The following is a 15,798-nucleotide window of genomic DNA, read 5'->3' as shown; positions in this document are numbered from 1 at the left end:
ACTTATCCTCTGCCATTCCCAAGTCAAGGGTCGTATATACTGACCCAATAGCATATCTTGAAAACTAGAGCCAATCAACAATTTTAAGCATCATTTTGGTTCTCAGTGACCCAGAATTAGTAAAGTTTGACTACATTTATTTCAGAAGCATTTTGGCTGTAGAGCAGTGTAATCGATTGTCAGCAGTGCTACAAGAAGTTCAATTCTGTTTTTCAATTCTTGGGCCAGATAGAAGCTTTATTGAATTGTTTCTTTTTCATTCAGTTCTTATTCAGTAAATCCTCTAGTAAGTAAAGGGTAATTTGCATGAGAATTTGGATAAAAAGTGAGTTAACACTGAAATCAGGCTTCAAGTTTTGGCCCTTTGATCTAAGGGAATCAATATCCAAATAAACAACTTGTGTTAAGTAAAACTGCGGTGTATGTTCTTGATGTTTGTGTTGCTGAGCTCTTTGGACATGGTGTATCTGACTGTAAGATGCTGTATTATTTCTGTTGGTGCATTTGTAGTGTAGAATTGAATATCTATGACAGTAACATTACTTAAAATTTTCCCATTCCATGAAAACACATTAGGATTTGTCAAAGTTTCAAGATACTAAAATTTGCTTTTTAAAGGCCGTACTTGTTGATTTGAGCTAGCTTCTACTAGTTCATGGCTTAATGTGCCTTAGTTTATAACACTGATGCTACATGTTATAGTGGCTTTGTGGGTGGCTGTTTTGGCTGTTATAAATTCTTTAATGCCAGGGTGGAGCTTGGGTATAATTTTGTTTTTGTCACAAAGTGCACATCTTGCACTTACTGGTGTTCATAAGATGCCTACTAATGTTTTCATCACAGATAAGGCTTCTAAATTTAATTCTCTGTCAAGTAGCATACCGATTAACCATAATTTGCACTAAGCAATAGTTGTATACAAGACGGATATGCCTAATTTAATGCACATTTTAAAAATATTATTGTTATGGATAAAAAAATTCTTTAAAATTGCCTAAGAAAAATAAACCTTTGGTTCAGGTTCTAAAAGCAAACCAGCAATTTGACTTAGGTATGACTAGGCAAGCACTTGGTGGAACAAGTTGAACTTGTTTGATGATGAGTAATTACTGCACATAATGCTTTCCATTTGAGAAATGACTCCCTGGAATCTTCAGGGTATAACAAGACCCAGTAAGAATGTTGAAAATGAAATTGTTTCACCTGAGTAAATTTTATTTCCATCTTTCTGTTCTTAAACTTTAAACTACCTCAAAAGATTTTTTTATGCATTCATGAATGTCATAAATGTATATTTAATACTGGACAAAAGTGAAACTATAATAAAGTATTTAGTTTTTCTGATGCTAATGAATTTTAACATGATGAATAAGCTAGTTTCACAATAAAACTTCAAAGGCCTGCCAGAAAATGAAGTTGAGGTAAAGTGTAAAGAGTTGCATGTTTAAAAAGTTGTAATTAACAAGTTTTAATAGCTGTAAAGTACATTTTGAGAGGCTATGAGCTTGCTAGTCAGCTATATCACAAGGTCTTTTCATACACCTAATATCTCCCATCTAGGATTTAGTAAAAGTCTTAATGCTCTAAATGGGGTATTGATTTACCTCATACTACATGTAAATTAGCCTTTTATTAATGATTACCATTAGTGAAACTGACCTAATTATGAACTGTGGACTTAAGTTATGCCTGAAAGAATTATAGGGCAGATCATGCTTTTAATATGCAAACAAGATTTTGCATTGTCTCAGAAATTGAGATATTGTGTAATACATTTGCTGTAATCAGATCTTTATTTTTATATGCTGTTAAGACAGATCTCCCTGCCCTCTGGTTCATTAATCATTTTTTCATACATTAGTTCCTCCCTTACCTCCTACTTAAATGTTTTTGTAGATTTACTGTTGTCATGAAAAAGTTAAAGTCTACACAAATTCAGTATTTGCCTACATTCTCCTTTCCTTTAGACATGGTATTGACTAATTCTGTCCAAAAGCTTTCTTAAGAGTGCTGGTTGGCTGAAGAATTTTCATGTATGTTTTTAGTTAAGCATGAGATACTATGGGCTTGGTTTTGATTTCAATCTGATGTAAATCAGGAGTAATTCCAGGGAAAGCAAATGAAGTTACATCAGTGTGAGCCGAGCATCAGGTCCAATCAGGGCTGACTCCAGGGTTTTTGCCGCCCCAAGCGGCGGGGGAAAAAAAAAAAAAAAGCCGCGATCGGCAGCAGTTCTACCGTGCCGCTTTCTTCTTCGGCGGCAGGTCCTTCCCTCCAAGAGGGCCAGGGACCCTCTGCCGAATTGCCGTCGAAGAGCCCGACGTGCCGCCCCTTCCCCTTGGCCACCCCAAGCACCTGCTTGCTCAGCTGGTGCCTGGAGCCGGCCCTGGGTCCAGTATACCTTTTTGTGTGTGTATGATATTTTGTAGTTTGGGAAAAATTGACATGCCCATACCTACTTTAAGCATTACCTAGTGCAAACAAAAGCTTCAAACATGACACATGTGGAGAGTTATGTCTTAAGATATCTCATGTGGGAAACGAGGTCAATATCCCAGCCTAATTATATTTGAAGCACTTTAAATCCAGTCTGTGTGGTGGTGACCTTGAAACAAGTATGGTTGATGCCTTTTCTTGTTAGCTGGGACGTTATTGTAATGTACTTAAGGCATTGTAGTAGCATTCATTATCAAAGAAGCTTTGAATAAAGTTACATTTTAAATAATGATCCTTTTCTTTAAAAGGCATCTTTTTGTATATGATTGAGAAGGAAACATGAGGTTGAAGAGCGATTCTGAACATTAACTTGTATCTCGTTTCTTGACTCCAGTTCTGAAGCTGATATATATCTTGCCATAAAGACTGGGGTAACATGGTGATTTAGAGATGAGTAGAGTATTGATACAAGCTGAAGTTGCTGTGCTTCTTCCAGATAGTTGTCTCTGGCTTTTATACTACTAACAGTGGATTTATTAGGCCTTCAAGATTTCAGTCAGTGCTGAATATGCCATGATGCATAGTGTTAATCATAGAATTATAGAAATGTAGGGCTAGAAGGGACCTTGAGAGGTTACCAAGTCCAGCCCCCCGCACTTAGGCAGGACCAAGTAAACCTAGACCATCTCTGACTGGTGTTTGTCTAACCTGTTCTTAAAAACCTCCAATGGTGGGGATTCCACAAGCTCCCTTGGAAGGGAGAATTTAACTACCTTTAGAGTTAAAGATTTTCCTTATATCTAACCTAAATCTCTCTTGCTGAAAATTAAGCCCATTACTATTTGTCCTATCTTCAGGGGACATATTTGAAGACTGTTACCAGATTCTTCCTCAGTCTTCTTTTCTCAAGACTAGACATGCCCAGTTTTTTAATCTTTCCTCCTAGGTCAGGTTTTCTAAACCTTTCATCATTTTTGTTGTTCTCCTCTGGACTCTCTCCAGTTTGTCCACATCTTTCCTAAAGTGTGGCACCCAGAATTGGACATGGTACTCCAACTGAGACTTCATCAGTGCCGAATAGAACAGAAAAATTACAGAAAAATTACTTCCCATGCCTTACATATGACATTCCTGTTAATGCAGTCCAGAATACTAGCTTTTTTGCAACTGCATCATATTGTCGACACACATTCAATATTTGATCCACTGTAACCCCCAGATCCTTTTCACCAGTACTACCACCTAACCAGTTATTCCCCATTCTGTATTTGTGCATTTGATTTTTCCCTTCCTAAGTTAAGTACTTTGCGCTTATCTTTATTTAATTTCATCTTGTTGATTTCAAACAAATTGTCTGATTTGTCAAGGTCGTTTTGAATTCTAATCCTATTCTCCAAAGTACTTGCAACTGCTCTCAGCGTGGTGTCTATATATATAATATTTTACCAGCATATTCACCACTACGTTATTCAAGTAACTGAGACCCAACTAGATATGCCCTCCCAGTTTGACAGCAAACCTTTGAGTACAGTCTTTCAACCACTTGTGCACCCACCTTATAGTAATTTCATCTAGCCCACATTTCCTAGTTTGCTTATGAAAATGTCACATGGATTGTGTCAAAAGTCTTACAGAAATCAAGATACGTCATGTCTACTGCTTCCCCATTTCTCCTAGGCCAGTTAACTTTGTCAAAGAAGGAAATTAGGTTGGTTTGGCATGATTTGTTCCTGAGAAATCCATGTTGGTTATTCCTTATAACCCTAATATCCTTTAGGTGCTTACAAATTCATTGTTGAATAATTTGTTCCAGCATCTTTCCACGTATTGAAGTTAGGCTGACTGGTCTATAATTCTCTGGGTCCTCTTTGTTCCCTTTTTTAAAGATAGGTACTATGTTTGACTTTTCTCCAGTCCTTTGAAGCGTTACCTGTCCTCCATAAGTTTTCGAAGATAATTGATAATGGTTCTGAGATTGCCTTAACTAGTTCCTCAAGTACCCTAGGATGAATTTTATTGGGCTCTGTCTATTTGAATACATCTAACTTATCTCTGTATAATTTAACCTGTTCTTTCCCCATTTTGGCTTGCATTTCTTCCTCCTTGTTAATATTAATTGTGTTGAGTATCTGGCCACCATTAACCTTTTTAGTGAAGAGCAACTCCCACTTCCTTGAGTCATTTGTTGCCACATACTGCATGTTGTTTTGCTTTGATCTCATTGCTTTGAATTCAGAGACTGTCTGTATGTTGTAGATAGCTACATATATAAGAAGGTATTTCACATTTGTAATATGGTAAACATGGAACTTTGAGTTTACACTATCGTGTTCTGTGTTGGGATCGTTCCTTGGGTGCTAACTAATGTGTTCAGCTGTTGTTGCAGCATCCTTATGCAACAAAATGTGATGACTTGCCTAACTTTTAAGAACTGGCTGATCAAGCACAGCTGTTTTGCAATGAGTTGAAATATAAGTATGTATCATGGCTCTGATTACTGGGGTGACAAAACTTCCAAATCAAGTATTCCAAATCCCACCCTTTTTTCCCTAACAAACCTCCTAGACATGGCTCAAGTGTTGCAAAAGCTTTGTGCTTCCAATGAAAAGTCTAGGATATTTCAACCTTGTTGAGAGGGTAAGACAGCCTGCAGGTATCTGCAAGTACCAGGCTAAGGATAATAAGCTTGCCTCATTGTTAACAACCTCAAAGGTCTTTGAAATCTCAGTAGTTTCAGGGCAAGCATGTCTCTTGGCATGCATCCCAGTGAAAGACTCTGAGGCATCTAAACTTAGTGGGAGGCAAATTCCAGTCTTGCGAAAAGATTGCTCTTTCAATTCCCACAAATCCAAATAATTTTCAAATAATTTTACACCCAGCAACACTGGTTCTTCCTTATGTCTTCAAGAACTGCTTTTTGTTTAAACTGATATTCAGATGGTGGTGATGTATTTTATATCTACAAGCAAAGTATTTTATATCAGCCTTCAAGTTTTGAAATAGGGTAATGTCTAATGAGACTTTAGTGGTTGCTAGAAGGAAGAATGATTGCAAATAGATTTAGTAGCTATGAAAGATAGGTCCCTCTACTAGCATGTAGATCAGCTAGTTCTCAGCTTCTTTGTGTTCAGGGAAACCTATTTTTTTGTCAGATGTCTGAAAAGGAGGCAAAAAGTGAGAACTCTGTTTACATCATTTTCAAAATTACTATTGACTTCAGTTGAGTCAGGATTTCACCCATAGTCTTGTGTCTACAGGGGAAAAAAAAGTTTTTTTGTTTTTTTTTCCCTATGATCCAAATTCTATGATTCAGTGACCTTTGGTTGGTTCCATGCTAGTTGAGCCTAATTTAGTTTCCACATCATTTGAAGATGAGCATAACAAATCCCATCAGATTTTTTTGCTGTAAGATGGCTACCTTTACATCTGCTATTGTGTGGCCAGGGAGGCTGAAGTGTTCTCCTACAGGTTTTTGTATATTGCCATTCCTGATATCTGACTTGTGTCCATTTATCCTCTTGTGTAGTGACTGTCCAGTTTGGCCAATGTACATAGCAGAGGGGCATTGCTGGGACATGATGGCATATATAACATTGGTGGACGTGCAGGTGTAAAGGTAGCCATCTTACAGCAAAAAAACTTCAGGACCAGACTCCAAAGAGAAACTGCTGAGCTCCAGTTCATTTGCAAAATTGAGACCATCAGATCAGGATTAAACAAAGACTGTGAATGGCTATCCAACTACAGAAGCAGTTTCTCCTCCCTTGGTGGCACTAAGGTGGCACCTCAACTGCTAGCAGAGCACCTCACCTTCCCTGATTGAACTAACCTCGTTATCTCCATACTGATTTATACCTGCCTCTGGAAATTTCCATTACTTGCATCTGAAGAAGTGAGGTTCTTACCCACGAAAGCTTATGCTCCCAATACTTCTCTTAGTCTTAAAGGTGCCACAGGACCCTCTGTTACTTCAGAGCTTAAATGTCCAAACTTGATTCCAGTCTTAATCTGGCTTGATAAGTCTCTTAATGTTTTTCAGTATAGAACATTTATGTTTTATAGGTAATGGTGACCATCATATATATTGGTAGTGTTTTTGTACCACTTGAGGAATTTGTGCACATGAGAATGCTACTAATGTTTTAATTCTTGTTATTTAAGTATGTTTAATTATCTTCAGTTGGCACTCTAGGTCTGTTAGCAAATAGGTGAGCTGCAGACTTCTCTGAAGAAATTCTTATATGTGTAACATGTGAAGAAAAGATTGTTAATGAACCTCTATGTGGAAAAGAATTTACAATCTAGCCTAAAGTCAAAACAGAATCAACAAATAATATGAATATCAGCGAGCAGTTGCTTTATGTAATGAAAGTATGAAATGTTTTGGTATTGTGTATATGTGCATGTAAAGTTGGAAATCAGATAGCAGGTTTTTAAGTTTTGGGAAGGGGGAAGCATACTCTTTGGGATTCTGGTGTTGTGAAAGCATGGCAGGACTTATTTAATAGTTTCCATTCAACAAAGACCATGTAAATCACCATTAATCCAAGACTAATGCTAATATGGAATACTGTATGTCAGCAGAGGTTCTTGACTTTCTGGAAAACTTCCAGATTGATGTATTCAGACACCTGAATAACACTTACTGCTTATGATGCCATAGAAGCTGTTCAGTTCTAAAATACTCCATGTAAGGTTATCCTTGTAATTTGAAAAGGAGATTCCAAACTTCTTTCAAAATTATGACTTTAAAAATAATTCTGTGAAAGTAATTTGAATTTGCATGTAAATTAAAAACAAAGTACTGTTACTTGGTTCTAATTGGGGTCTAAATAAAGTGGAAGTAAACATTCATGTTCAAATAAATATTAGGTCTGCGATCTGGGAGCTTTACCATTCCAACTCTCCTGCAAGGGATTTCCTACCCCAGTGAGTGAATTTCATTGAATTACACTGAGCTTCTATTAAAAAGTCATTTTCTGTAGAACTGAGTTAGCATTTTAAGGCTCCAGAATTGTATAGAAAGTAGTTGGTTAATGGAAACTGGTACTGCAGCAGTCAGTTTAAGGACTAAATTTGATCTATAAACCTTGAAGGAAGCACGTTCAGGTAGGTCATGAAATTTGCAGATAGTGTGTGGGTTTTTAGGGGAGTGGGGGAGGGAAATAGGGAGTGCCAACACTACAGTAACACTTAGAATATAAGTAGGTTGATACCTTGTGTCAGTTTAGTGAAATGCTGAATAATGGATTGATTGCCCTTCCTAGGAGGCAGGGGTTATGAGGAACAGCAGCCAAACCCAGCAGATTTCCCCATAGAAAGGTCTGCAAATCCATAACTTATGGGAAAACCTGTAGGGTTGGCAGGTCTGCATTGCCTGGACTACCAGTGTAATTGTGTTGAGTGGTATATTGTTGGAGAGCTCTTCCAAAAATCCATCCTATGTAGAAGGCATGTATCTGTATTCTAAAGCTTTAAACTTAGTTTTTCTATTACCAGATAACACTAAGCAAAGAGGCTTTGAAGCTTTATGCTCTGATATAAAAGAATAAACTAGAGAATAAAGTTCTAATATCTTTTGAAAAGATTTTCAAACAATTGCTTCTCAAGTGGAAAGACTGTAGTATGGTGACAGATTTTTGTGACTGAAAAATCCTGTGGTAAATTCCACAAGGCCATAGTATTTCTAAAGTGAGGCTATCAGAAAAAAGCATGAACCTGAGTGCCTTTTATTTTTCAAATAGGATTAGAGAAATTAGGTCTGTGTTCTTTGGAAAAGAAAAGATGGAGTGTAGAATAAGGTTTTGTATAGAGCATTTTGTAGTGAATTAAGGCAGTAGATGGGACAGTGCTGTTTGAGAGTTGGTCAAACATAAGGGATTGGAGGGATTACAAACCTAATCTTGGGAAGACTTGAGTGTTACTTGTTGAACTTCTGTGGATACTTTTCATCTAAAAACTTCTTGTGTTCCAGTAAGCAGCATACCTAATTGTATATAGTAATTGATCATCTGAAAATAATACCTTTTCATTTCTATTTTCCAGGGGTTTAGGTGGAGAACTAATGAGACCAGCCGGTAGGTGTCCCTCTGCATGTTCACTGGCTGGCGCTATTTTCATTGAATTAAAATAGCAAATATATGTTAGTTAATTTACTCTATTTACCTCAACTTTGCATCTCTCAGCATTCCATTGTTTTCTTGCAATATCAGTACTGTATATATAAGATCTCTCTCTCTCGCATGCACATCCCACCCACCCATCTACACAACTTACATTAAAAGAACGTTAAAATTGCAAAGTCAAGTATTCAGAATTAAAGAAATGCCAGTATTCAGATTGTTGATGCAATCTTAAATTTGGCCCCGGTATCATATACATTATGACTGTGTCTAATTACATGATCACATACTATTTTTTTGCACAGGACCCCTACCTCATTCAGTGCACAGGATAGAACCACTCTGGAGATGAATCAGGGTAGTGTAGTGAAGGAGACATCATTGGTATTGGGGTGGCATCTGGCACTGAAGCTGGATCTGAGGCATTATCCTATGGCACTGCTATTCAAAAAGCTCCCAAACCACCTGGAGCTGATCTTATGCACTATGGCCAGATGCTTCATCCAGACTTGAAGTCATTGCACCTGAAGATGTGGCTATTGGGTGTTTAGTACCATTGACCTGGACTGCTCCCTACAGGTCCAGGAAATCTTGATACAGAGCAGGGAAACTTATTCTTTTAAATGGAAGAGGTTCTTGATATGCAAAGTCCACTTTGACTACTGATTGCACTTATAGCAGGCTGGCCTTTTGTTCAACATGGATTAAGATCCATGTCACAGCAATTTCAGCTTTGCATGCACCTGTGCAGTTGTGTTTGGTCTTCTCTCACCCAATGTTACCAAATGTTAAGCCACCAGTATGAGAACCCACCCCTGCCTGGGACCTCAATAATACTCTAGATTTTCATGGAGCCCCAATTTGAACCTCTATCAGAATGCCCCTTGCATCACCTCACTCTGAAAGATGATCTTCCTTGTGGCTATCACTTCAGCCAGAAGAGTGAGGGAGCTTCAGGCACTTATGGCTGAACCTTGCTATATGACATTACATAGGAACAAGGTTTTGCTGAGACCTCACCTGAAGCTCATTCCTAAGGTTGTCCTCAGAAGTTTACCTAAACCAGTTAATCAACCTGCCTGTCTTCTTCTTGAAGCCATGTTTGGCAATGGGGGAAAAGAAATTACACACATTAGATTACATTGACAGGATGAAACCATTCAGATTTTTTCCCTATCTACTTTTAGCCCTAATCAGGTGTTCTAGAGATCTAACCATCTCATCACAAAAACTATGGAAATGGATAACACACTAAGTCTTGCTATGGCTTGTGTACTCTCTCACTGAACATCAAGTGCTCCCTCCACCAGAGCACAAGCAACATCTTCTGCCTGCTTCAGGCATGTGCTATCAGAAATCTATAAGGTGGCTATGTAGAGTAATACCCCTGGCCTTCGTCAAACATTGCTCCTTGGTTTTAGTGGATAGGTTGGATGCCTGTTTTGGGAGAGCAGTACTACAATCACTGTTTGACAGATACAACTGAAACTCCTCATTCATTCCCAGTGTCCTATAGGGATACTGCTTGCCAGTCACCTACAATGAAGTCCACACTGACACCATACTCAAAGAAGAGAGAATGGTTACTTACCCTACAGTAACTGTCCTTCTCTGAGATATTATAGTCAGCATAGATCCCATTTCCCGTCCTCCAGTCCCCACATTTTGGAGTCTTCAACCAAGATGGGCTTTGAGTTGTGAGGGAACTATGAGAGATTCTTGGCCACTCCGCTCTTTGTCTTCGCATGGGAGCATGAGGAGGCATTTATGGCCCCAACAGACACAGCTATTAAAAATAAAATCTGATCTCACATGCCTAAGTATCTTACAGTGGGACTACCACATCTGGAAAGACCCCAGTTACTGTAGCATAAGATCTTTTTTGATGTTGGAACCACAAGCATAATTCCATTTCAGTTTCCTTGTTGCATATTTATTTTTGAGCTATAATGTTAGAATATTTTTATTTGCAACATTTTTTTGCTCTTCTGTTTTAAATACTCTTTTATAACCGTATTTATTACATCAGTATTGGTATGTGACTGCATTTTGTCAAAATTATTGCAAGTTACTATTTTCAGAAATGATATAATTGCCTTTTTTTCCCCCCTCACAGTCTGCACTTTAATTGAAAAGTTGTCACTTTCAAAAATGCCATTTAGAGAGGATCCCATAATCGGTATGTGATACTTACAATGGTCTTATATTATGACATAATTCTAATTATAATTCTTTAAGGTTACATAGTATGAGCCAGTGATGTTATCCAAGGAAACTAAGTTTTGGTTACAAGATGTTAGTGTGTTAGGGTAGGTTAACAAATCTCAAAAAGGTACACAAATCTGTGGTTGAAGATATTGCATTTAGCAGTGTACTAAGAAAATTTTTGTTTGTGTCACCCCCAAACAAGCCTCTTTCTCTTAAAGTTGTCAAAAAGTATCTGAAAATCATAAAATTTAGCAGTGGGAAAATAAGCGTCTCCTTTTCAGCATTTCTTCTTGATTAAGGGTTGGTCAGTAACCTTTATTATTTTTTCTTCAAATAGAGGGTTCCTGATGAAATGCCCTTTTTTTTTGTACTCCCCACCTATGAAATCCTGCATCATGGTGATTGTTTTTGACTGAGGGCTAGTCTACACTAGAAGCGCTACATTGGCACAGCTGCATTGATGTAGCACCTCTGATGAAGACACTCTATGCCAGTGGGAGAGAGCTCTCTTGTCAGCATAATAAATCTACCTTTGCGAGAGGTGGTAGCTATTTTGGTAGGAGAAGCTCTCCCATTGACCCAGCACTCTCCAGACCAGAGCTTAGGTGGCGTAACTTACGCTGCTCGGGGAGGGTGGTCGCCACTTATTCACACCCCAGAACGACATAAGTTACCCCAAAGTAAATTGTAGCGTAGAGCTGGCCTGAGAAGGGCTGGATCCTTAGCAGCATCTGTCCTGAATAAGTTGTTACAAATTGTTTCTTCCTATGTGTTCCTCACATTACAGGCTCAGGAGAAGAACACAGAGCCCTATGGCTTGTGTATTCAGTGAATTGAAACAAAATAACTACATTCATTGTAATTCACACCTTCAGTTATTTTAGAAAGAGCAAAGAAAAATAAGTAATTTTTAATGAATTGCTGACCACTATAAATAGATGTCAATATACCTAAGATTATGTCACTAAAATTATACTGAATATCTTTTCTACTGCTCCAGATGGCTGGCAATGGTTGATAAATGACAGTTTAAGAAGTCTGCCTCTTGTTTCAAGCACTGCAAGACAGCAAATAAAGGTACAGTAATTCTATCCTCTTCGGCTTTATTAAACAAATACTCTGAAGGTAAACATTCCTGATGATATATTTTCCTTGTTGCTCTCAGCAGCGTTGTAGCCTTTGTTATACTAGAAGTTCTCACTTCCTGATGTGGGATAGGAGAACTAATGGTTTTAAAAAAACAGAAATTAACAGTGGAGCTAAAAGGACTAGGAAGACAAATGGTTTTGTCCTTTTTGGAATTCTGTCTCCTCCTGCTGTAGAATGGTGTAACCTGACTGGATTGCCTTGTGTGGAGTTTATCAGAAATGCTTTCACAACTTTAAAACCAAGCAGTATCATCTTTGCTTTTGTAAATTTCCCCCTTTGTGATTATTTATTCTGTAGTTCTCCAGTCTCCTTTTCTCTTAATACTCTGTGTACTGTATTTGTTTGCATGCACACTTAAACAGACAACTCTTTTGTAGGCTCTTAAGTGGTCTGTGTGTTTTGCCTTGTGAAAGTTTCATTTTCTTTTCCTGAGGGATATGAGAGATTCCTGAATGTTCATCTCTTAAGTTGGCTAAAGGAGTTCCTTTCTTGTAACGATACAGTCTCCAGAATTCCAAAAATCATCTTTTGAGTGATACTTTCCACCTTCGACAGTTGATATTGTAAAGGTATTCTTATTAGCACATTTGAAGAGAGTAATACTCATGAGCTAACAATGGCAGTTACTGACAGTATTGCTTCATGCTGACGTCTCCTATATGTCTGCCGTTTGATGATTGCCTTTGAAGTTATCTTGCTTTGCTGATTTTATTTTATTTAAGGGGCTTCACTTTGCCTTTCCTGCTGTTTTATTTTGTATGTCTCAATTTTCATTATGGTAGTGGCAGTTTAATGCAATGTTGTTATGCATACAGTTATAAATAGTATGTGTTGAACTTGCTGCCCTGCTTTCCCAATGATTGGAGAAAGGATGACATTTCACATTTCATATGTCTTTCCCTCTTAATACCAGGAGACTCTGGTTTGAGATTGCTTTATCTATGCTATGTATAGAATAAAGTTTGCTGACTGGGGAATTATGGGGGCAGAGGGAGGGTTCTCAGGGAATTCCTTTAAAAGCTGCCACAATTATGCTCTCCTGATGACTTTTTCAAATCAGATTTAATGTGGTTGTCCAATTTACCAGGACTACCAACTCAGCGATGTAAAAATCCAGCTGTGTTCCTTCGACCTCTAACATCATTCTGAAAATGTTACTGATGTGTGAAGCAGAATAGTATCCAGCTTGCTGGAACATAGTTTTGTTGACTCCGTAGTGCTAACCTGAATAAAAAAAAGTTTTTGTCAGTAAAGCAAGCAAATATAACTCAAAACACACACGTTACATTGAGTAGAAGGTAGCATTCTTCTTCGAGTGATTGCTCATGTGTATTCCACAATAGGTGTGCATGCTCACCATGTGCACCGGTGCCGGAAGTTTTCCCCCTAGCAGTACCCTTAGGAGAGCACACTAGCGACCCCTGGAGTGGCACCTCCATGGCACGGTATAAGGGGCGCTGTGGACTCCCCCTCCCCCCCCCCCCAGTTCCTTCTTGCCACCAGTGAAGGTGCTTCGGAACTGCTCTGCTCCAGCTTTGCTGTAGCTCATGCCCAAAACTGCTTGTTTGTTCAGTGTATGGTACCTGTAGGTAGTTAGATGTTTAGTTAGTTTAGTTTAGCTAGAACACCCGGGCCAGAGCATGCCCCGTGCCCCGGGTTTTAAATCGTGCGACACTTGTAGCAATCTATGCTAGTGAGTGATCCGCATGTGGACTGTTTACGCTGTTTGGGGGAAACCCGTCTCAGCGATCGCTGCAAGATTTGCAAGCCGTTTAAGCCTCGGATGAAGAGAGAAAGGGACATTAGGCTCCGGGCTATTCTGATGGAGTCAGTGCTAACCCTGGCTCCGGAGCGTCGCCCCGAGTCGGCACCGGGCACTGCAGTGTCGGTGTGCGGCGACCCTTCGGTGCCATCGACTAGTCGGCACTGCTCCCTGTCCACGGGGCATGCCAAGAAGGCTAGAAAGAGGGCTTCTTCCTCGCAGCACCGGAGTAAACCCGGGACAGAAGCTAGACCCATGTTGGGCAGCCCTCGATCCCCACGGGCCTCTAGGCCTCCGACTCAAGTCGAATGGAGTAGCCCGGCCCATTTGGAGCAGGCCTCCCCGGATGTCTGGATTCCTTCCACACTGGAGGCCCTGCAGGTTGCCCAGGACGTTATGTCCATGCCGGTACCAGGAGCACCGCCGATGTTGGTCCCGTGCTCCAGAGGCAAGCCGCCGCTGTGATCTTCGTAGTCACCCCCGGCTCGGTACCGGTCTCAGTTGAGGGAATGTTCCTGATGCTGTTTGCCGCCCAGCGTCCGTTCAGGTCAAAGTCCATGTGGATCGCCCTCGACGCCCACCAGGCTGTCTGGTTGGGTTCCGTCTGATAGAGACTCTCGGCACCACTCCGCCTCAAGGAGCGAACACCAATGGGACCAAGGCAGACGACGCCAAAGTTCCTCGTCTCGCAGGGGCTATTGCAGTTGGTCATGGCATGAACATTGACATCGTCCCAGTTCGTTGTCCCGCTCCAGGACCCTGCCATGGCACTGCCTCCGCAGCCCTGGATGTCGATCGTTGGCGTCTTGTCATCGCAGGTCTGCTTGCCGGAGCCGAATGAGGAGCAGCTGTTACCGATGGTACTGGTCCTCCATGTCGGGATCATGGTCCCGTGGTCCGCATTGCTCCCGGCACCAATGCTCCTCCCGGTCCAGGGACAGTGGCAGGTTGTATGTCAGCCCAACCTCCCTTGGTAGTTGTCCATCGATGGGCCAGGCCGAACAGCCAGCTCCGCCGGTGCCACAGCAGGTGCAGTGGCACCGGGTCCCATGGTCAGCCCAATGGTACCAGTGGGCACCATGGCCCCCGACGGAGGCCCTGGTAGGGGCTAGCTCGGTGGCCGGAGCCTCAGAGGGACCATCGGCTTCCCTTTCCAGATCTCTGAGGAAGGAGTCGGTGGGACGTACATCCTTGGCACTGGGCCTGGAGACAAACCAGGTGGTTGCCAGTGGATACACACCATACCGCACTGGCCTCCTCACTCTCCCCGGATGAGGCGATTATGGCTCCTCTCCCTCCGTCCCACAGGAGGACTTTAGGGCCCCCCAACAACTCTTAAAAAGGGTGGCATCAAGCCTCCACCTCCAAGCAGAGGAGATGGAAGAGCCCTCGGACTCTCTGTTTAATGTACTGTCCTCCTCGGCACCGGGCAGGGTGGCCTTGCCTCTCCACAAAGGGGTGGTGAAAATTTCAAATGCCCTGTGGCAAACCCCGGCCTCATTGTGCCCCATCTCTAAGAGAGCGGAACGAAAGTATTTTGTAACCGCCAAGGGGCATGAATACTTATACATCCACCCTGCTCCTAACTCCCTGGTGGTCGAGTCGGTTAACCACAGGGAACGGCAGGGCCAACCAGCCCCTACCCCAAAAAATAAAGATTCAAAGAGGCTGGACTCATTTGGAAGAAAAATGTATTTGTCCTCAAGCTTCCAGTTATGGGTGGTGAACCACCAGACTCTCCTGGGCCACTGTGAGTTCAATCTGTGGGGCTCCCTGCCCAAGTTTGAGGACTCCCTCCAGGAACGTGACAGGAAGGAGTTCAAAGCACTGGTGGAGGAGGGCACAGCGGCTGCCAGGGCAACCCCGCAGGCAGCTTCGGATGCAGCGGACACAGCCGCGCAGTCCAGGGCCTCCGCGGTGTCCATGAGAAGGGTGTCATGGCTCATGCTCTCTGGGCTGTCCAGCAAGGCACAGACCTCCCTGCAGGACCTCCCATTTGACGGCAAAGCTCTGTTTGCAGAACAAATGAATACAAAGCTGCATGGCCTGAAAGACTCCCACATGACTCTCCAGACTCTGGGTCTCTGTGTTCCAGCTCTGGCTAAACCAAAGTTCAAGCTG

At 41.2% G+C, this 15,798-nt stretch overlaps 1 protein-coding gene across 1 annotated transcript in view; it reads left to right on the top strand.

Moving 5' to 3' along the window:
* Positions 1-15,798, top strand: part of TBCD (tubulin folding cofactor D) — a gene marked incomplete at its 5' end in the record, with an annotated part of 241,622 nt that overhangs the window by 140,273 nt on the left and 85,551 nt on the right. The window contains 3 exon segments of the mRNA XM_034789910.1: positions 8,482-8,513; positions 10,675-10,737; positions 11,767-11,843. Coding sequence (XP_034645801.1) covers positions 8,482-8,513; positions 10,675-10,737; positions 11,767-11,843 — 172 coding nt within the window.

Source organism: Trachemys scripta, chromosome 14, assembly GCF_013100865.1.
Source record: "Trachemys scripta elegans isolate TJP31775 chromosome 14, CAS_Tse_1.0, whole genome shotgun sequence".
NCBI classification, from domain to species: Eukaryota; Metazoa; Chordata; order Testudines; family Emydidae; genus Trachemys; species Trachemys scripta.
The sequence above is the reverse complement of the archived record's forward strand: the minus strand, read 5'-3'. Positions and strand labels throughout refer to the sequence as shown.